Source organism: Argiope bruennichi, chromosome 7 (assembly GCF_947563725.1).
Source record: "Argiope bruennichi chromosome 7, qqArgBrue1.1, whole genome shotgun sequence".
Taxonomy (NCBI): Eukaryota; Metazoa; Arthropoda; class Arachnida; order Araneae; family Araneidae; genus Argiope; species Argiope bruennichi.
The window spans coordinates 27,453,227-27,475,315 of NC_079157.1; the positions used below are offsets into that span (position 1 = coordinate 27,453,227).

The 22,089-nt window shown below is 25.5% G+C and overlaps 1 protein-coding gene across 1 annotated transcript; it reads right to left on the reverse strand.

The window, feature by feature from the left end:
- Window positions 1-419: 419 nt before the first annotated feature.
- On the reverse strand, window positions 420-22,080 carry LOC129975637 (beclin 1-associated autophagy-related key regulator-like). Its single transcript, XM_056088727.1, has 10 exons — window positions 21,820-22,080; window positions 17,171-17,233; window positions 13,603-13,645; window positions 12,357-12,438; window positions 9,715-9,943; window positions 8,026-8,195; window positions 5,884-6,043; window positions 4,223-4,396; window positions 2,916-3,105; window positions 420-616 (listed from the first exon to the last, which is right to left on the reverse strand). Exons 1-10 carry the CDS (start codon window positions 22,023-22,025, stop codon window positions 569-571), a joined length of 1,365 nt encoding a protein of 454 aa, XP_055944702.1. The 5' UTR covers window positions 22,026-22,080; the 3' UTR covers window positions 420-568.
- Between the last annotated feature and the right edge of the window lie 9 nt (window positions 22,081-22,089).

The window sequence follows — 22,089 nt, forward strand, 5'->3', positions numbered from 1 at the left end:
AATAGAACAAATAATTCAACAGAGTTCTGAATGTTCATATATTCTTACTAGAAAATTTACATATCTTCAGCATAATATTTTTAAAAATTAAGTATAGAAGGTATAATTGAAAAGAATTTTTTTTTTTTTTTTTTTTTTTTTTTTTGGTATTTTAAAATGTAAAAAGGTTTTTGTACTGTAATATTTTTGGAGATGAAAACTAAGCAAAATTCTAGTAATAATCAACTTTTGAAAAAAACATTTTAAAATGCACATTCCTTTGTTCCAAAGTATATAGGTAGAAAATCTTGAAACTTCAGGTAAAACTCTGTGTGTGTTGATATTCTGTAGGCCACTTTCATCTTTATTATAAATAAAGATTTCATTATTTATGAATATTTCTTTTTGAGTGATTCAACTTGTATCAAAAAATGACACAGTAACATTTTAACTTTTTATTATGAAAATTCGGTTAAAATTTTAGTAAAAATGAGCGTCTTTACAAAAATGACTTAAAATATTTACACTTCTAACTGAAAATTGTAACCATATCGCTCAGATCTTCAATCAATAGATCACAGATAAGGTTTCATCTCTGTCCTAAAGCTGCTTTCCACCAAGAAGATATAAAAGATTGCTAAAAGAAAAAAAAAAAAAAAAAATTAAGAAATTGTAAAGTAAAATGATCTGAAAAGATTAAATTTTATATAGAACATATTAATACATATGAAAATGACACTAATCGAAAGTAACATATTTTTTTTAATATCCTCCTCATTTAAGTTATAGTGCATTAAAAGTTCTTAAATTTGGAAATCATTTTTAGGCACTTTAAAAGTACTTAAAGGCTTCCCTCACCCTTTAAAATTAATGTCTTTTCTCTGGACTTAAATATGATAAATAAATTGGGCAAACGGTCATAAAACATTTTCTTTTTTGATACAGCCAACAAGCTAAGAATTTTTTTTAATGTTTTTTTATGTAAAATGCATTTTATCATTTGATATAAATCCAGTTTATATTTACCTGCTCTTACCTAAGCCTATGCCATAGTGAGTGCATACAATTTTGAACAATTCGAAATGTACTGAAAATTAATTAGCATGTACACGTCGACATTGGTTGAATTTATGAAATGAATATAAAACTTGTTTGCAATGAATTAGCAGCTTGAGAAATGCATTAATGTAATTGTAATGTTTTCTTTAGAAGCATCTTGCTTGCTAGCAAAAAAAGAAAATAAATCTCCAGATTGCTCTGCAGCAAATCGCAAGATTTAAAATTCAATGTTGCAAAAGCAATATCCTCGGACTGAGGTACCAAGGGTTTTATGCTCAACATGCATCCAGGACTTATTAGAATTTATGCATGACACTAAATCTAATGTCTTTAGTAAAATAAAATTGCCAATGGAGTGACAATCACAGAATTTTTCTTAAAGAAAATTTCTTTCGCAAAACTAGCGAGATCTTGCAGTGATAAATAAATTTGAATTCATTAATTTTTAAAATAGACAAAATTATAGTAATAATTTATCAATACTGGATACAGCCAACAAATTTTAAAGTTTTCTGAATTAATACGAAATTGGTAATTGATTTAATGTGGTAACTTTGTACAATTTACATGGACATACAAAATTACATCCATCACCATCTTGAGTAATTAATTTTAAAACTCATTTTTATTAAAGATAGTTTATTAATCGATAAATTCAATATAAAATGTTTGTAGCATATATTATAAATGAGATTCTAATCAAGACCTCATAAATCAAATTTTCAATTCTTCTGTAAATTATGACTTCAAGATCGCAAGTGTTGGCATTCTAAGTGATAAAACTCAATTTAATCTCTAGAAAATTTTTATAATCATCTTTAGAATTGACTACTTTAGAATAAAATAAGAAAAGTTTTGTTTTTGAAAAATATTATTTCTACATTCAACCGATTTAAATCCTTTAAAAATAAAAATCTGTAAGCTTTTAATATAGTCCTTACTAAAAAATTATAATATTTTTTTCTCAAACCAAAAACACATTTGTAATTTTACAATACAAAAGGTAAATATTTTCGTAATTAATGATAATGAGTTTTTATTGAAAAGTTTAAAACAGAGAACATCCAATCCTAAGAAAATATGTGGGTGCAAAGGTGCTTAATTTTTTGCAGCAATTTTTCAGTCTGTTTAATATTGTATCTAAATATACATATGCAATTTGCAAGACCAATTTCCTAGAATTCTTTAAGTAGAGAGTTGTGCTTAAAATAGAAATCTGATGAAAATAATTATCTTTAAATTACACATAACTTCCACAGTATTTGTATAGTTATATGATATTAATTATATAAAACTCTGCTAAAGCCATAATTATCTTAGGATTGGTAATCTACATCAAATTCTTTCTTTGATTTTATGTATTAGAAAGACTAATGGTTTGTACAGAAGGAAAAAAAAGCAGTGATTTAAACAGTAGAGTATTAAAATTTCACACACACTCTCTATAAAAGTGTCTTAATTTTTTTGTCTTTTGTTTGTTCTAAATTACAGCTTTGAAATTTTGTATATTCTTTAAAGATTATGAAAGAATGCCTCATTTAATAGTTTAGAATTTGCACACTTTTGAGCATGGCTCAGCAATTATTTTTCTAATTGGGAATATACATCTTAAATGATAATTTTTTAATTGATTCAATCTAAATTTCTATACCATCTCCAATAATAATGTTCAAAGAATAACATTTTAAATACACAAATAAGTCCACATTTTTGTCACTAAATTGGCAATGCCGGAATATAGAACAAACAACTTTCTATGTTCAAGTCATTATTGGTAAAACTTAATGGAATGACTTTTTATGTCTAACCAGTTAAGCAGATTATCCCTGATCTTTCATATATTTTTGAGACTACATTTCAAAATGTTAATGACTTACATGCATAGGCACAGGTTCAGGAACAGGGACAGGTAGAGATGCAGGAACTTCCTCATCGGAAACATGGACGAATTCAGCTTCAATATCATCAATGTTGTCATCATCACTATCATTGATGGGAAGAAGGTTCTGGGAGATTGGATCTTCCAGAGATTTGATGATTTCTTCTCGCTCTTCTGAAGTGAATGATCTAAGAGCAAACCAAAAAGAAAATTGGATATTTTCACTGAATTATAAACATATTATTATGATCAAGACACATTAGCATTTATCTAAATTTCAGTGTATATTTTTGGCTCATTCAAAATTAAACTAATAATTTAATTTTTTAAGGCCCCTACTGTTAAACAATATATACTAACAATATTTTTCATTTAAACAAAATAAATTATAATTTGCATTTAAAATTTTAATTTTTAACAATAAGAAAGCATGTTAATGTTTTTCATTATTAAATGTTAAAAATAGATAAGAATTTCTAAATGCAAAATGACACATCTTTCTAATTAATTTATAAACTTTTTTTCTTCAGTGAAACTTGATTAACTCGGATTCAAAATTCCTCACAAAAACATTCTAGCACCTAAACTTAAAGAGAATGGATGTCTATACACAATATAACATGAAAATTTGTAATTATTAAGCAACTTTGTAATGTATTGATTTGATAATAACAATGCACAAAAATTTTTTTTATCAATTATCAAAAACACCATATTTAAACTTTGAGATACATTAATTACTATTCAAAGTTTTATTCTAAATTTTTCAAAAAAGCTTTGGTTATTTTGAAAGCAACGATATCTTTAAAAAAATCATCAAGTGTTATATAGTGAAAAACATTAAATGAGAACATTTTTTTCCCCCTAACAATTTTTTTTTTTACCTTGTTTTGATTTTGAATGCTCTTTATAAACTTATTGGGGACTTTTTTTAAAGATTTTGTTGAAATATACTTTATTCTAAACATGTCTTTCTTTAAGTATGCAATTTAATGTCTGTGCTTAGAAGTAATAAATACAATTCAGATATAATGAGTGGTCTTCAAAGCAAATATTTATTCTCCAATATCATATAATATTGCAACAAAAATTAGCTTAATAGAAAGAAGAATAGAAAAATTATTTCTTTAGTATTTGCAGATGCATTCCATACAATCATGATTATAATTTAGCAATAAAAAGTAATCAGAAGTAAATTTTTAAAGTGCTCTCATTGCTTAAGTAATCAGTAATATTAATGGCCTAATAAAAAAAAAACATGCAATTTTTACTCCATTAAACTCATTTTGATATTTCCAAACTTACTTCGCATCCTTATTCTTTTCAGGATAAATAAGTGCCAACAGGTTAGACATTGTTCCATTTGGACACAATTTAGTTAAGTCGACTTGTCTGGCTATGCACAGATTAATAATATTGGCATTAAGTTTGGCAACAGCATGAGAGAATTTCTCTAAGTTTTCATATTTGCAGAAGTCACTATAATAAATAAGAAATTATTTTAACTGAATGTAATAATAATGCAGAAAATAGGCAACAATTATTAAAATTGTATGTGTTGCTAAAACTAACCACCTATGACAACCAGTTTATTTTTTTGGTAATATAAATGAATTATGTTAATCGAATGTTTCATTCATAAATTGATACTCATAGATCTCTTAACATATTTTTGAAGTCTAAAAATACTTTTAGTGATATAAATATAAGTGGTCAAACAAAACTGCATGTTTTAGGTGCTATGTAATTTACACAAAAAAAAATTCACAATTTTTATTATTTTTTTCTGAAAATTTAGCACACATGCATATTTTCACCCTCTTGAAAATTTCGATGCAAACATATTTAAATCTAGATGATTTCTTTAGAAAAAGCACCAACAGATAAAGATGCACATTGCCTTTATTATTATTGAGATCAATTATTAGTTTGACTTATGACAAATAATATACAGGAAAAAAAAGGCACTAAAATACATCTGGTGTTGCTTATTATCTCTTATTTTAGAAGTAAGTATGGATAATATTTATATTCAATAAAACACCATTATAGTACAATCCGACTAAGTACATAGTAGTTTTTCTACAAGGACAATACATTGTATTGTAATATCTCATTAAAAAATCATTGTGATGAGATTCGTAAAGCAAAAACATAAAAATGTTAATTTTGCAGTTTATATTTAAACAACAACAAATATTATTTCAGAAAATCCATTTAAGTATGCATATTATCATGAAACTGAATAAATCCTTAAAAAGCTGCCAATATTTTAACATGAAACAGTAATTTAAAACTAGTGATAACTTCTTATAGTAATTTTTAATAAGAGTATATCAACACTTGTTTGTTTTATTCAAAACTTTAAAAAAATCACAAGGATATAAGAATAAAATAACTGTAAAAAAATTACAAATACGGTTAAACATGGTGCTACAAACATGATTCCTTAATTTTAAAATTTATTAAAATATAATGAAATTGCAAAATTTTCTAATACAATTTTGAATTGAACAATATGTTATTTTTTCCGATACACTTATGAAAAAATAATATTTCATTAAGTTGACTCCTAATAAATTAAATAATTATATTAAAATATAGATTCTTGCACAGTTTTCTATTCAGGTAATAAATACATTGATTGTCGAGTCAATGCAGATCAAGCTTGCTTCTAATCAAAAAAAAAGAAGTTAAAGTGCATAAAATCCAAAAGTGTTTGTTCTATGAATAAAAACTATCAGAAATTTAATTAAAATTTTTATTTGCTTTTACCAATGTTAAAGAATGTGATTTTTTTCTAGTAATTATTTAAATTATTCTATGAAGAAATTATTCTTTATTTCTATATTAAACCTTTAAATATTAATAGCATTAAAATTGTTCATTGCCATTAAACGCAATAGTTGGGCATGCTAACCAACATAAATGTAAAAAATTAATAAATGAAAATTAAAAATATTCACTTGAAACAAGTTCGTCTTGGCACATGACAGTCCATTATATATGTCATAGTGCTGACCAGTTGTGCTTCATAAGCAAGAGCAGCACTGATCACATAGGCTGGGTAATAACGATCTTCACTTGGCATATTGCTGGCATAGGCAGTTAATTCCATTTTCTCACCTATAAAAAATAAACAATAAAATATGATTATATTAAATCTGTTAAATTAGAAAATAACATACGACAATATTTACATAGCAGTAAAAATATATAGTAGCATGTATAAGTACTATAATATAGTAGCATGCTTCATCATGTAATCATGATTATTATTTAACAATATGGTGCACAAATATGCTTTGTAGAGCTTCCAATTAAATCACTATGAAACTGAATATACTTCATTACAGAATATCTTTCTCTATAATTTGCTAATGATATAATTATATAAAGTGTAATATGTTTATTTTCAACACAATTTTATCAGAAATGTAACCATATTTTAAAACAGAGTAGAGCGATGTTACTAAATGACTAAGAGTTAAAAACCTGTAATTCCACAGATGGCATTGACGAGTGAATCATTAAAGATTTTATCAATAGTTAAACAGTTAATATGTTAATAATTCATTCAATATGCAGGAAATGTATTTTGCAAACAGTTACTCAGAAATAATTTTTAATTTTTAAATTAGATGCAGCAAAGCAGAAAAAATAAGTTTTTTTTTTTATAAATGTGTAGCTGTATAGCTAAAAACAAGTGTATTCTTATAAAATGCTTGATATAATACATTATTATTAATATGTATAATAATACAAATTACATTATTTATCATAAAAATGTATTCATCTATTTAAATTTCTTCAGATGTAGGTAAATATATATGAGACCTAAGTTCCAAGCCTAAAGCTTTAATAAATGCAGAAATAATGATATCTTTATCCTTTCATAGATTTGCTCTAAATAATTTGATTTTTGTACTATAAGAAAACCACTACTGCAATCATATAACAGTCTTGAAATCAATGGTGTATTTTTATTTATTTACTTTTGTATTAGCTGTTTTTGGCAACCAGATGGTTTACAGGAATTAATGGTTACAATTTTCATTACATTTACATTTCATTTTGCAATTTTCTTAACAAAATATTTTTAAACTATAAATTTTGATGCACATATAACTTATTATTTTAGAAGCCTTACACCATTCTGTTCTTTTTGGTTTGCATTCCCTTAATTTCTTATCTATATCTTTATGCATAAATATTAAAAAGTTGTATATCTTAAAAATATTTCACTATTGCTTGATTCTGAAGTTAAACCTTGATTTTAAAGACAACAAAATTTATATATATATATACATATATATATTTGAAAATCTTAATTTTTGTGTCTAAAAATTAAAAAAAAATCCCTTAATTGCACATTTGCACAGTAAAATTTTATTAAAAAAACGTCTTATAATGGAACTACTTGACATGGAAATTAAACCATATCTTCAGATATCAGAAGGAAATATTAGTAGCAACAATGAAAAGGATCTGAATTTCACTTTAACAATGAAATATATTTTTGTAAAATACATTTAAACATTTACATATCTTTTAAAAATTCATTCAAAATAGAAAAAGAAATTACGCAGCAACAAAACAGTCATAATTGAAAAGACAATTTTTGAATTTGAACATGATATAGAAATATTTTTTGTGCTGTAATATTTTTATTGATATTTTAATGAAATTTCAAAAAAATTGCTCAGGATGCATAGTATCACAAACCAAAGTACATATGTACCAAGATTCAACAGCTCTAGGTCAAATGATCTGACCTGCTGAAAACAAACACTGCCACATTTTCTCTCATCCTTACTATTAAAAAAATAAATAAAGATAACAGAAATATATTTCATTCCAGCTTTTGGCATAATCTTAAACAGAAGTAATAAAAAATTGTTAGCTTAACATAACTACAATCTATGAAAATCAGAGTCAATCTTGATTCAGTATATGTAGAGTTCAAAGGATAAATTTAAGTACCAAGTGGATTTTATAAAACCTCTTGCCTTGATATGATTTAAATGATATTTTAGGTAACTGAATTGGGATAGTTATAATAATTATCCATTCAAATAACAAAAGATTGTTTCAAATGAAATACTCACTCCAATTAGTATCTGCTGAGTAATCACCGGTGATAAGGAAGGGCTGAACAATGGAATATGTATTATCACTTGGATTGTCATAAGTCCAATTTCCCTGAACATAAGTAAAAGTTTGTGCTTCTTGCAATTCAGCCTTTTTTTGCCTCTCACTGGAAACTGAATCCTTATTACTAAATAAAAAAATAAAGTATTAATAATCAATAAAATTATACACACTTATAAATATACTAATTCAGCCACTTTGTAGGGCTAAATTTTTCACATTGTTTAATGTGTGAGGGTTAAAATTAGTAATTGAACAAACTACAACAATTGTGTTTTAGATGAAAATGAAATTAGTTTCCAACAAATAGTGATAAACAATAAAGTTATTCAATAAAGCTAAACAGTAAAGTTATTCAATAAAGCTAAACAGTAAAGTTATTCAATAAAGCTAAACAGTAAAGTTATTCAATAAAGCTAAACAATAAAGTTATTCAATAGAAGAAGAGGAAGCTGTAAGCTCATTAAACAAATCTTACAAAAACCATTAAAAATGATGTATCGAATTTGATCAGAATATTGCATATTAATGAGTACAGCTATATTTAGTAATTGTAAATTTAATGATGTAACTGAACATGACATGATCAATAATTTTATATTCAGAGATGAGATTCAATTATTTACTAATTACCAATTAAAGTTCTGAAACTTTCTGACATATTCTTCAATAAAAGCCTTATCTTCCCTACCCCCCTTTCTGTGTAAAATCAGATAAGACTGTGATTGCCTTGCTTCACATTGGTAAATAATAGCTTTAGATCTTTGGTGTGGATCAACCATTTTTATTGAATCTAACATGCAAATATGTATTTTGAACCCCATTTTTTCAATTGACTATCAAACCACAGTTGTTGTCACAATGCAAGCAAAAGGATAGATCAACAAGTGGTTAACTCTCTGACAGATCTGGTTTAAAATTCGATAGAAATATGCATTTTAGGTGATTATATCTTATTCACATCCTGTAGTTACTAAGTTTTATTGAATAGCTTGACAGACAGACAGACAGATTTTCTCTGAAAGGATTTGGTTCAAAATCTGGCAAAAATCTACACATTTGATCTTAAGTCCATATACCAAATTTCTTTTGCATTTTTGAATTATCACAATTACAGATGGATAAACAATTCCAAAAATGTCTTTGGAGGTCTGATGCATGGAGATTCATTATAGACCCGAGATCAAATTTCTTTTGACAATTACAGTAATTTCTCTATATTTCAAATACAAGAAAGTAAAATATAACATTGCATATCAATGCTACTTCACATAAATATTTTAAAGAGGGGGGATAAGGAAGAAGTTGAGCATGAGAAAAATTAAAAATCACTGATGCAAAAGCAACTGAAGTTTATTGAAAGAAGTTTAAATGTGAGGATTAAAAAAATTAGCACTTCACAAAAATGTGGAAAAAAGAAAACAAACAGTATGATCTCGTAAGAATTTGAACTAAAATTAATTCAATAAAATTATTTACAAAAAATGTCTTTGCATCCAATTCTAAATACAGTTATTTTCCACATTAACAAACAACTGATAATAAGACAATAACTATAAAAAGTTATGGTATTCGATTCCTCCGAATAAAATAACAAGGTATTAGTTACCATAACAAAATGCATTAAAAGTAAATTGCAGACTTACTTAGAAGATGGAACAATAGGAAAAATATATTTCACAAGTTCTTGACTTCTTTTCTGGATGAGAGAATCCAAGGCACTTTGTTCAACTTGTAATTCAGATTTTTTACCCTTTACATCATCTTCCATCAATTTAGAATAATTTTCCATTCCAGTTAGTTTCTCGGCAAATAGCTTCTGCCTTTTGGTTAATCTGCATTTCTTCTCCTTTAAATCACTTATTAGTTTTTTGTCTACAAATAAATAAAATAATTAAAAAATAAAAATGGCACACTAAATTAAATAAAACATTTTTTTTAAAAAAATTCTAGCTAAAATGATTTGCAAAAAATTTCTATAACAAAATTTTTTAGTATACACAGTTTATCTTAGTAATACAGCTTTGTTCTAAAGTAATTTATACATTTGGGATCAATTTCCTAGGGTAGAGGAATTTTTTCGTTGTGACTCCAAATCTGAGAATGCTTAAATAATACATTAACTAATTACAAACAAGAAGAAAGCACATTTAAAAATTTTTATTAAATAAATTTCATTGACATTTGAGTTGGCATTCAAGAAATAAACAGTTTAGAATATGCATTACAAGTTTTAGTAATTCCAATACAGTTATAAGTTTCTAGTACAGAATGATTTATAAGCAGTTATTCAAGTGATATTGCACAAAAATGAAAGATTTATATATTTTTTATATGTCAAGAGATACTTGGGATTATTCTATTCATATCTTATTTTTCTTAGAGCTTTTATTTCTCTTACACAACTTGAAGAGGAAATAATTAACTGTGTTTTGTGCATATTGTTATTAAAATGAGGGAGATAACAAAAGTGGTTTTCTGCAAATTATAAAATTAGCTCAAAAGCTATAGCTATTATATGCAGGCCCAATTTTGCATGGCAATTACAAAAAATCATCCACTAAGTGGTAAGAGTTAGGTGCGAGGACACATGCTCAAAATATGCCAAGTTTTCAGCTATAAATAATGAGTCGCAGAATGAAAGTAGACATGGATGTTTGCATTTTCAAAGACTGTAGCAGAGAAAATTTATCATTTTCATCAAAACAAAAAAGAAGGAAAATGCTAGTCCTATTGACCTAAGCACTAAAATTGTAGCAATAACATAGGCATAAAAGTATAGTTTGTACACAATTGAATGGTTCAAAAAAAGTAATTTCTATATATGGTTCCACATGTAGAAATTAGGTTTAATATATGAGTAAAATTAAATAGTTTAAGACAAATATATATTTGGGAGCATAAAAATATAGGAGATAATGGAATTTTATTTCAATTTGTTTAAGTAATCAGATATTTCATAAGGAAAATTCAAAGAAATGCTGCAACTTGTTTCATTGTCACTTACAATTTAAAATCTGCATGAGCCTTAATCAAGATAATTTATGCCTTAAATATTGTTTATCAAATATTGTCAATCAAAGTGTAAAAAGCTGCTCATCCAGTGTTAGCAAAATATAACTAAGTTTTTTTCACTTGAGAAATAGAATGTCAACTCAGAATCTGTTATGAATTTTAAAGGAGTAAAAAGGTTAGACACTATAGCATAACATAAGGCAATCTTCAATTATCTATAGATAATATGCACACAAATATTTTCCCAAGCGGGGTTAAGGTTAAGTAAATTTATTCTATTTGACTTTAAAATGAAAGGGAAAAATACAATCAGGTCTTTAATCTTAAAACTGGATTGGAACAAATATAAAATTTAAATCAATTTTAACTCACCCTTATACAAAGGAAAAACACTGTAATTGTCCAAATACTCAATTTTAAGATTATGATGAATCTTTTTGTTTTCGACTCCTCTGAATTGGAATCATATTTTTGCAATTATGTCTATATATAAAAATGATAACTCAAAGACACTTTCAGCCAGAAGGATGAAATTTGCTAAATAAATTTTTCACCAAATCTTTAGATTTTTATAAATTTTTGAACAAAATCCATTAAAATGTCTGCCGGCGTGCAAGTGAATTTCATAATTACAAAACTTAAAATGCTAAATAGACAAAATTTGGCACACTTCTTTTGATATTTGAGATGTAAATTATTACTATTAAACTCTGAAATAAATTTGTCAAAGAGTTGGCCATCTGCTGGTTTATTCTTTTAATACATGCAAATACAATATTCTAAATTAATGACATGCAGCATATGATTTTGTGACTACAACTGTTGTTTGTGTCAAATGTGAGTTCAAAATAGTTGTAAAAAAGCATGATAGATACAAATTGATACATATTAAGTTAAAATGTCATTGACATCTGTCAAATGTCCACATGACAGATAAAGTTAAAATGTTAGATTCCTGACAAAGATCCAAGGTTCACAATTTTATGCATGGGGCAAGGAATAAAACCTTTATTGGAAAGTATGCAAGAAATTTTTGGGTAAATCACTCCCACTGGATTTAAAATAGCATTCATTTCAACTTCTTTCTTAACTCTTTTTTTTCTTTTCTTAAAAAATCCAAGTTGATTTTTCTAAGAATCATAAAATTCATATGAGATTTTGCAGACAGATACATTAAAAAATACATCATAAAAAAAACACTGGTTAATTAAATACAACCACTTTCAAAGAAATTTAACAGATGATTAATGCAAATAAAAAAATTGGTTTTTACCTTTGGATATATCTAGTTTACAATCCTTTATACTTTTATCAAGAAGTTCTATTTTCTCTTTGTACCTTTCAATGTTAAATTTCTGGGAAAATAATAAGTTCATCAGAATTAACATCAACAATTAGAAAATATTTCCTGCTGCTTAAAAATAACAATAACTAACATTAAAATAATATATATAAAAATTAGCAATATATATATAACACAAAATATCCTCTGAGAGTATGCTTAAAAATTCAATAGACTTAATAAAGGATAATAATATTTCATTTGACACAAAAATGGGATATATAAGTAACAAATAGCAATTGCAGAAATTGACAACGCAAAAGTAGCAAATCTCAATAAAACAATTACAATTACACAAAGCACTCGCACAAACTTTGTTCAACTATTCACTTGAGCTTAATTCAACTGACTCCATATGTTTCTCGGATTTGCATAGTTACCATGACAGAGCAAAAAAAGCTTTAAGGAGAATATCATTTCTGTGCTTAAAATTGAGATACTGCCAGTTACAAAAGTTTTCGGAATTTTCATTTTTGTAGGCTAGGCCGGAAGTTTTTGACTGGGCATCCATTAAGAGATATCTGTAGAATTCTCTTCTTTATCATGAAACTAATTACATAGGAATTTTAGCAGAAAGAGCACTTCTATTTATGATGTGGAAATAAGCATATCTATTAATGTTTTTTGCAGTAAAGTAAATTCTATCTGCGATTTATCATGTAAATTGAGCACATTATTAGTAAAATCTTTTTTTCTTAGCTTTTAGCAAAGGAAGAAAATCAGGCAATTGCATATATAATGAAGTAATGAAAACAATTTAAATTTAATTGTAACAATGAAATCTATTATACAAATTCATGCAAATGCAATATTTTAATTATTTTATGAGGAAGGCATTTTATGGCATATAAATTGGTAACAATGAAAAGACAATTTTTAAAGTTTTATGATGATGTTACTATCTGTTTTGTTTCATGATATTTTCAGAAGTTGTGAGTTAAAATTCTAATTAAAACTTCCAAAAAAAATTTATTTAAGGTAAATATTTTTTTACTTCTTATGTATATTCAGTAGTTCAGAAGAAACATCAACACATGCTAACATAAATATTTCTTTTCATAAACACACACTTTGCATAGTATCACAATTTTCATGTATGCCATTTGATACAAAAATATATATTCAAATACAAAAGTTTGCAGATATAATAAATACACAAACACAAATGAATTTTTACCATATTCTCTACTTCTTTTTTCTGTGCTAATATTTCGCTGCATCTGAAAAAAAAATGATTACAAATCACTGATAAAACTTGATGAAAAGGATAAGAATCATTATTTAATAGATTTAAAGAATGCTTGAGAAAACAAATTAAAATATCTTTTGCATAAATTTTACCCAGTAGCAAGTGCCTTTAAAAATGTTTCTGTACTATAATATTGTTATATTGTAATATATTCAATAATTTTGTTTTCTTTGAAAGAGACAATCCTTTTTAATTTCTTTCTTTCCATATTTTTTTTTTACATAAATAGGAAAGCATAATATTATTTATATTTCTATAACTTACATTAACTGAACAAGGATGCTTTTCTATATGAGCTATAGACAAACTTTAAAAGAATGAAATAGCTTCTAAATTTAAGATTTGCTTACAAATACACAGTGAAAAATATATTGCATAGCAGCAGTGGCTCATTCATTGCAAACATTGACGTGTTATAACTTATCCTACAATTCTTAGTAATTTTATCATAATTTAAATTTTACATTTGCTAAGTTTTTTAACTATTAGTTAAGAAAACAAATTGATTTTTGTTTTGAAGGAAGTAAATTTTAATCACATAAGAAACCACGAATAAGTTCATTTTATATAAACTATGCATATATGACAAATAAGAATAATTTTGTCTTTAAATAACTAGTAAAGTAGCTGTAACTAAGTATCTATTTTTTTATTTTTTGCATTTTTTTTACTGTAAATATTGCAATTTGAATGAAAACAACAAGAGTAAAAATTGCATAAATACAAATAAATAAAATAAAGATTTTTAACATAAATTTTAATCTTTTACCAGTTGATGGAAAGAACATTAATCTTTTTCTGATATTTTTCTATAGTTCATTGAAACTAAAGCATGATAACAATGACACAAAAATAAATTCAGATGAATTCCTTGCTTATAGTTGGGTACATGTTGTCACAAGAATTAATCTATGTGATATCACTAAAGTGTAGAAATCCAATACTTAGCAGATTATCAAGATAATTTGCGAGTAACAAAACATACTTCTCAAAAGAGTGGGAAACAGCTTAATATTTTTATATTACTAATAAGTTTTTTCTAAAGTGAAAATAAGACTTTTGTTTGGCAACAGTAACATTTTTTTATATTTAAATTAATATTCAAACAAACAATGCAATAGTACTACTAATTAAGAAATATGCAAAATGGCTTTATAATTTCCTTTTTTTATGATTTTGTTAATAGGACTTATACAAATCCATAAGCAATTTACATTTTTATAAAGTTTGTTTAATTTTTTTCACAATTTCATCTCCTACACTTTGATTAACAAATAAGAAAAATTTAGAGTCAAAAAGAAATTCAAGAAATAAACTTTTGCACTTTAATGATATGCAGTATGTGACTCAGATAATATCTAGTATAAATTTATACATACCCACATCAAGTGCAGAAAACTCTTTATTTTTGTAAATGATTCTACATTTTAACAGAAAAAAAAAAAAAATAGACTTTTGGGAAAGCTGGGATTAAGTTTCATAATTATTTAGACAATGATTTTGAATTTTTTTTTTTGAAAACTTTATTGGAATAAAGACAAAAAAAATTACTCAAACTATTAATAAATTAGACAAATGTTATGGTTTTCACATTCATTTATGATATTAATTCATACTCTATGAAACTGATATCTTTAAAGAAAAAATTTGATTTTTGTTATAAAATTAACAATAATACTGTTGCCAAAAATGTGCCAAAATATAAATAATAAATATGCTGTAAAATTCATTTAACAATTTATAAATAAACATAGATAATCTGATAGGAGAAAACTATAATGCAGTATAGATGAAACATAGTGCTTGCTTATTTAGGAGGAAACTATAACCATTATTATTATAATATACTAAAAATAAAACCATTATTATTATTATATGCAATTTAATTTATCCAGATTCAATCAAAAACTAAAACAAATAAAATTGATAAGGTACAGAGAGTTTTTAATTGCATATGATAAAGAAAGTAATTATATCAAATCTTTATCATGATATTTGATTAAGAAAGCAAGAGATGACAAGTTTTTCTTTTGTCTAGTTCTTGTTTTGTTCTTACCTTCCCCCTGCTTCCATCATGTTGGGAGTAATAAATTTATATATATAATGTTGATGCACATGTATAGAAAAGATGGATTAAATAAAAATAATAACTAAATAAAAAGCAAAGAATGTTTAATTGCATGTGCTTGTATTATTATTAGAACCCCTATTTTTCACTGAAAAAAAGTGTTCTTTGGCTTTAAGTGAACAATTTCTCAAAGAGAAGTCAATAGGAAATGTCAGAAAAAGTAGTTAGAAAAAAAAAAAAGAAGAAGAAAATATAAGGCAGGCAATGAAGGTTGGGCTGAAGATTCTCACAGACAAGATATAAACTGGTAGAATTGCCTATCTAGGAAGAAGCTAAAATTCATTAAGAATAATAATACTAGATTCCTTCTGTATCTGCCTTCCATACAACAGGGATTCCAAATTACAGGTTGCAACAAGACATTAAATGTATATATATATTTCTAGAATTTGCAAAAAATGTGATACAGGCTTGAAATCTTCATCAAGCCGCTGGTACAACAGAACAAAATAAATATACAATACACAAACAAAAGATTCATTGTGAATGACAAAAAAAAAAGGCAAGCATTTTTCAACACGAGAATGATAAATAAAAAGAAATGGCTTTTTGCACAATATACTTGTTGTTCTAATTTGTTGTAGTTAATTTAAAGTTAAATTTCCATATAATACCTCAGAACCAGAAACTTAATCAAAAATTTTTTCTCAGTATGAATGCTCAATTCGGGCAACATATGTACTAATTTCGTAGCAACTCCTTATTATTTGTGCCAACATTTATTAATTTAATAATTAATATTTTTTTATAACAAAACTTCATTTCTAGCTTGTAAAACCTCTTTTGGAAAGAACATGAGCTGTTCTTACCCGAAAAAAATTCAGTTTGCCAAGGTTAATGAGGATTGCTAGAAATTCAGTCCCTAAAATTTGGGTTTCAAAGTCTCTTAAAAAAGTTTATCTATGAGGTATAATGATGACAAAGAGAAGTCAAAAGGACTTTCCTTATTTTGCATTTGTGATATTTACATTTATATAAGATTTTAAATTATCTAGCCACCTTTCATATAAAAAAATAATTTAGATTGTTCACCCTAAATCCTTAACCTTTTATAATAAAATAAACCAAAAGTCATTATATTCCTTTTTGTATCACAGGATAGATTATTTAAAGCTCTCTAATGTACTTTTAGTAAAGACACTGTGATTCCCCTCCCCCATCTCTCTGCAGCCTTTTTTTAGAAAACTGAGTTAAGGTGATAGAAATTTTTTAAATGAGGGTGTTTTTTTTTTTTTTTTTCAAATGTAACCTTTAATTTAGATGATTGAAATAATTATAATTGCCTTATAAATTTAAAGATAGTTCTGTAAATTTAAAAGCAATCCTTCAATTCATGTATTTTGTAAGGATACAGAATTCTGTATATACCTTTTAAGTATTCTATTCTTTTCTTCATCTACTTTATACTTCTTTGGTTTCTTGTCAGCAAACCTGCAAAAAAGAAATCAATATTCAATGCAATTCTGCATGATTAAAATAAAGCAAAAATTAATACAAAATGATAAAAAAAAATGTGATAAATAGAAAAAACAGCAAAATAAGGGCAATCAACCAAAGAAATTTAAATTTCATTCTTAAAGCAAAATTAAGATTTTATAGCAGTAAGATATATCACAACCAAGCAGCCCAAGATTTTGTGCAATATTTTTAGGATATTGATAACACAATGAAAAATACAATGAGAATTCAGCAACACTATAAAAAAAAAAACTATGACATATTTTTATGTTCACAGAGTAAAGAAACCAAATATATACTTGCATTCATCATCTAAAGAGAATGCTTATAAAAAGAAAGTATGAAGATGTGAGAAAATAATCTTAAAACTATTATTTAATTAAGGATTAAAAAAATAAGAAAGCACTTATATCAATAACTTTCTAATATTCTTTTTAGAGTAGATTAGTGTGCCGAATGATCCATCCTTCAGTTTAGTAACATGGTTAAGGATTAAAAATTTCATATTTCCTAGAAAGTCTAACATTCAGACATGATACATATGAATGAAAAACAGAATTTAATAATATACAAGCAATAGCAGGGAAAAAAGTAATTAATTATACACATTTAGCATTAACTAGTCATTATTTGGAAAGCAGAAGATTTACTTACTAAAACAGAGTAATAATTAATTTAATTGAATATTTTTTAAAAATCATGTTTTAAAATAGTTATCAATCTTTTGTTGCAGTCTGTCAGATATGTAAAATATGTGATATTTTAAGGCAATAATAGTCCTTCAGAGCAGAAATGTTTATTTTCATTTTCCATTAACAATCTACGAAAAATTCTTTGAACTCATCCAAAAAAAGAATGAATTAAAAATCAATTTAAAAAGTCATTAGACCATTTTTGTTTTAAATTAGAGAGAAATATTCCAGAAATTATCTCAACAAATTTGAAAAAGATAAGAAAAATAGAATGTTAATTGCAGACATGATAATTTTGATTCTTTAAGTTACTTCCATTTCTAGTTTAAAGTTCCTTAAAATTCAGCTTCATTTTATTATATTTAAAGAAGAAATTACATCCGAACAACACTTGCTTATTTTATCAAATGATACAAGGAATGAGCGATTGATTTTATCCAATGGTAAAATAGACAAAATGATTTATCTTCTCTAATTCCTCTGTATTTATTTCTATAATCATCAGAAACAATACTTTAAGTGAAAAATCATCTAAAAACTTAATGTAAATAAAAGATAGTGAGGCTATATATACATGCTTCTTCTGCATTTCCTCCTGAATGACTAGGCCAATTTCTGTATATTCTTTAAGGCACAAGAAAGAATACTGTCACCTTTTCAAAGTGAAAAAAATTAAATATTTAATTAATTAGAAATCAACCAAAATTTTCTATTCTTCTGCAATAAAGAAAAGTAACTCTTACACATTTCCTTACAAGAAATATTTTAATATCATTTTAAAATTCAAAATTTTACCTCTTCAATGACATAAAAAAATTTTCCTGCATTTTTTTTTTCTTCATTTCTTATTAATTATATTAAAATTTTGAAATACTAACAGTCTAATACAAGTAAGGCTTCTTTCTGATCTATTACTCTATCACTATCTTTTTTATTGGCTTAAAGTAGTTATTTAATAGTGCCTAAAAGAAAAGATAAAAAAAACCCAATATACATCTTTATCTTTAAAGGATTACAACAATCCAAAGGCAGTCAATCAATTAATATGGCATAGTAAAAGATTGAGTATATTATAATAATTTACATAAAATTAGTTTTTAGTTTTAAAATAGTACATATGAAAGTATTTTAACCCTGAGTAATATCATATATACCAAATAGAATTAAATAAAAATAATTCTAAATTAAACTTAAAAACTTTGGCTTTGAAGTACATTCAATCATCAGTTAATGCTGATGTCATAGAAGTAAGTAGAACCAATTCATATGGTTAATTTACACAGATATACAAACATTTATTTTTATAAATATAGATAACTCTTTCAGAATTATTTATCAGGGAACTTTTTGCTTTATCTGTGTAGAAGAGAGACCAGGGGGAGGAAAAGAGTACACTCATTCTCATTCATACCCTTTTGTCTTACTTAGATCATTCCTTTTCTACACATCATATAATATCCATAATATGTTATATATCTTTCTATATTGAATTTGATTAAATAAAGATTAGTTTTACTATTATTGGCAGCAAAACAATGTTGCAAGAAAGCTTTAGTATGTTATAGCTATCAATCTAATCACATTATAAACATCAGTTAAAAAAAAAAAAACCATCAAACAGTATTTTAAAGATCCATTTATTTCATATATAACTTATGAATTATTTAGACACATTTCCATTATAAATACACTATTTTTCATATCTTTCTTGTTCAGGGAAATATGCACACTATTTCATATCTTTCTTGTTCAGGGAAATATGCATCAATTTCCTTCTGTTTCAACTATATTACTTTTTCAATCAAAGTAGAATACTAAATATAAGGATAAAAAGTTTCCAGTCACTAGCTGATTCTGCCTTTTCTTGTAGATAAAATAACGTTGTGGGATTGAGCTATCTTGCTTTAGTATTATCATGATGGCAATTATTCTACTACCACAAAAGCTTAAGGGAAGAACTTTGATATGGTAACGAAAGCATATGCCACCTTTCTTTTTTACCACAGTAAATTCACAATTTGATCTTAAAAATACATTGTATGTTTATAACGGAAAAGAAACTTTATTTTATTACGAATTAAAAAATAAGCCAAAAGTTTAATAGATACATTAATTATATATACTTATAAAAGTAGTCGTTAAAATTAATAGCAAGGAAATAGACTGAGGAAGAAACTGATATTAACATGTATATAATATCATTAATAACAGAAAAAATTACTGAATACAGACCTAAAAAATAAACAATACTCTACATACCAAAGGAATTTCATTAATAAAGATAACAATCTAACTGAAATATTCAACTGAATAGAAAACCCCATTTCAACATCCATAATTTTTGTATATTTATTATAAATAAAGATTAATTAAATCTAACATAAAGCTGCACAATTTTATCAAATTTGCTATAAAATATCCCATGAGGAAATGTATATCCAAAATGTAATAACATAAAAGAAAATAAACATAGCATTTTGGGAAATTTTATCTTTTTAACCCTGAATGAAATAAACAAATTTAATATTTTATTCATGAAGTGTTCTATAGCTGATGCTGAGGACATCTTTCTCACATTTAATAGCCACTGAATAATACTCAATACTTAATGAGTAAGACAGTATTATTTATTTTTTCTTAAAAAATTCAGATAAATTAAAGATTCTTAGGTATTAATCACATGATATTAGCGTACATAGGTTATCATTAAGTACAAAATCTTCATTCAACTTTTGGCAATTGAGATACAGTTATATACAGTTAATATACAAGTAAAGCCATCTCATGAAAATAAAAACCAAAAAGTAGAAAACTTCAATTACAAAACTACTAATCTCGCAACAAACATCCAAAATGATTTGTATTGTGGGCTTATTCATTTAATGAGCTAATTAATGTTTGATATACTCTTAGTTATATTTATTTATTTTTTAATTTCAGGTTACATTTCTAAATTTTGATGACACATCATAAATGATCTACTAGCAATATTCAGAACTATAAACTATACTTTGATAATGAATTTTAGTATCAAAAGCAAATTATAGATGAAGGCAAGACACATTTTTTAATTGAAACAGAGGGAAAGTTATATTCTTATATAAAGAAATGTGCACTATTTTTTATAAATAATTTTCATTTGAAAAGATACAAACTATGGCTCTGTATCTGTTTATCCTATTGAGTGATTCATTTATATTGCCTTTGTCCCAGCCTTGTTTTATGTTATAAAAACTAAATTAAACTGGATAGAGTTAATTCTAATTAGATAATGTGATAATAATGACTTCAAATAATACTAATTTGCCGTTTTATTTTGGGTATGAGAGTTTTATGAGAATGAAGAAATTTTAAAGGTGACACATAAAAATTAAGGTCTACAGAAGAAACAATACATTTAAATGAGTAATAAATTTTAAAAATATTATAGTTCACAAAAAAAAGATATTTTCAGTAGATTTTTTTTATAATTATTTATTGAGAAACTATGTAATAATCATATTTATTACTTGAACATGTATATTGTATACAAACTACGTATTGCAACATTATGAAATTTTTGCTAGTGGTTCATCATGAAATGAGTCACTCAATTTAAAAATAATTGATTGGGATATTCGGTTAATAACCTAATAACAAAACCAGTTTATCTCAAAGGACAAAGAAATTCGTCTTTCCATAGGACATAAATAATGTGAATTTTATTGTAAAATTTATTTAATAAGTAGAACTGATTATTAGACCTATGCTTTCATTAGAAAACATTCCATACCTTATAAACTTAAAGATTTGATAATTAGTTGACAAAATAAATCAAAGCATCAAAGTGATTTATTAATATAGATTAAAACAACTCATTTTTCATACCTTTCTAAACTAGTCGTTTTCGAATGTGTGAAATTGCCATTCCTTATGCAATCCGCACAATAAAAATGTTTCTTTAATTTGCTGCATAAGTCACATTTTAAATAAGAATCTTCACGTTTATAAATATGAATATCAGTGAAAGATATACACTGATATACCATTTCTGGAATGGACTCATCTAAGCCTTCATCACTTGAATTCGCCATTAAAACATCACTTCTCCATCATAACAACAAAGGATGACAGTGTAAGTAAACAAACTAAACATTG

Coding starts and splice junctions, on each gene's coding strand:
- LOC129975637 (XM_056088727.1), bottom strand. CDS start 22,025: ATGGCGAATTCAAGTGATGAAGGCTTAGATGAGTCCATTCCAGAAATG. Junction 12,439..13,602: donor AAAAAGAAGTAGAGAATATG/GTAAAAATTCAT, acceptor TTATTTTCCCAG/AAATTTAACATTGAAAGGTA. Junction 4,397..5,883: donor CCAAGACGAACTTGTTTCAA/GTGAATATTTTT, acceptor TATTTATTATAG/TGACTTCTGCAAATATGAAA.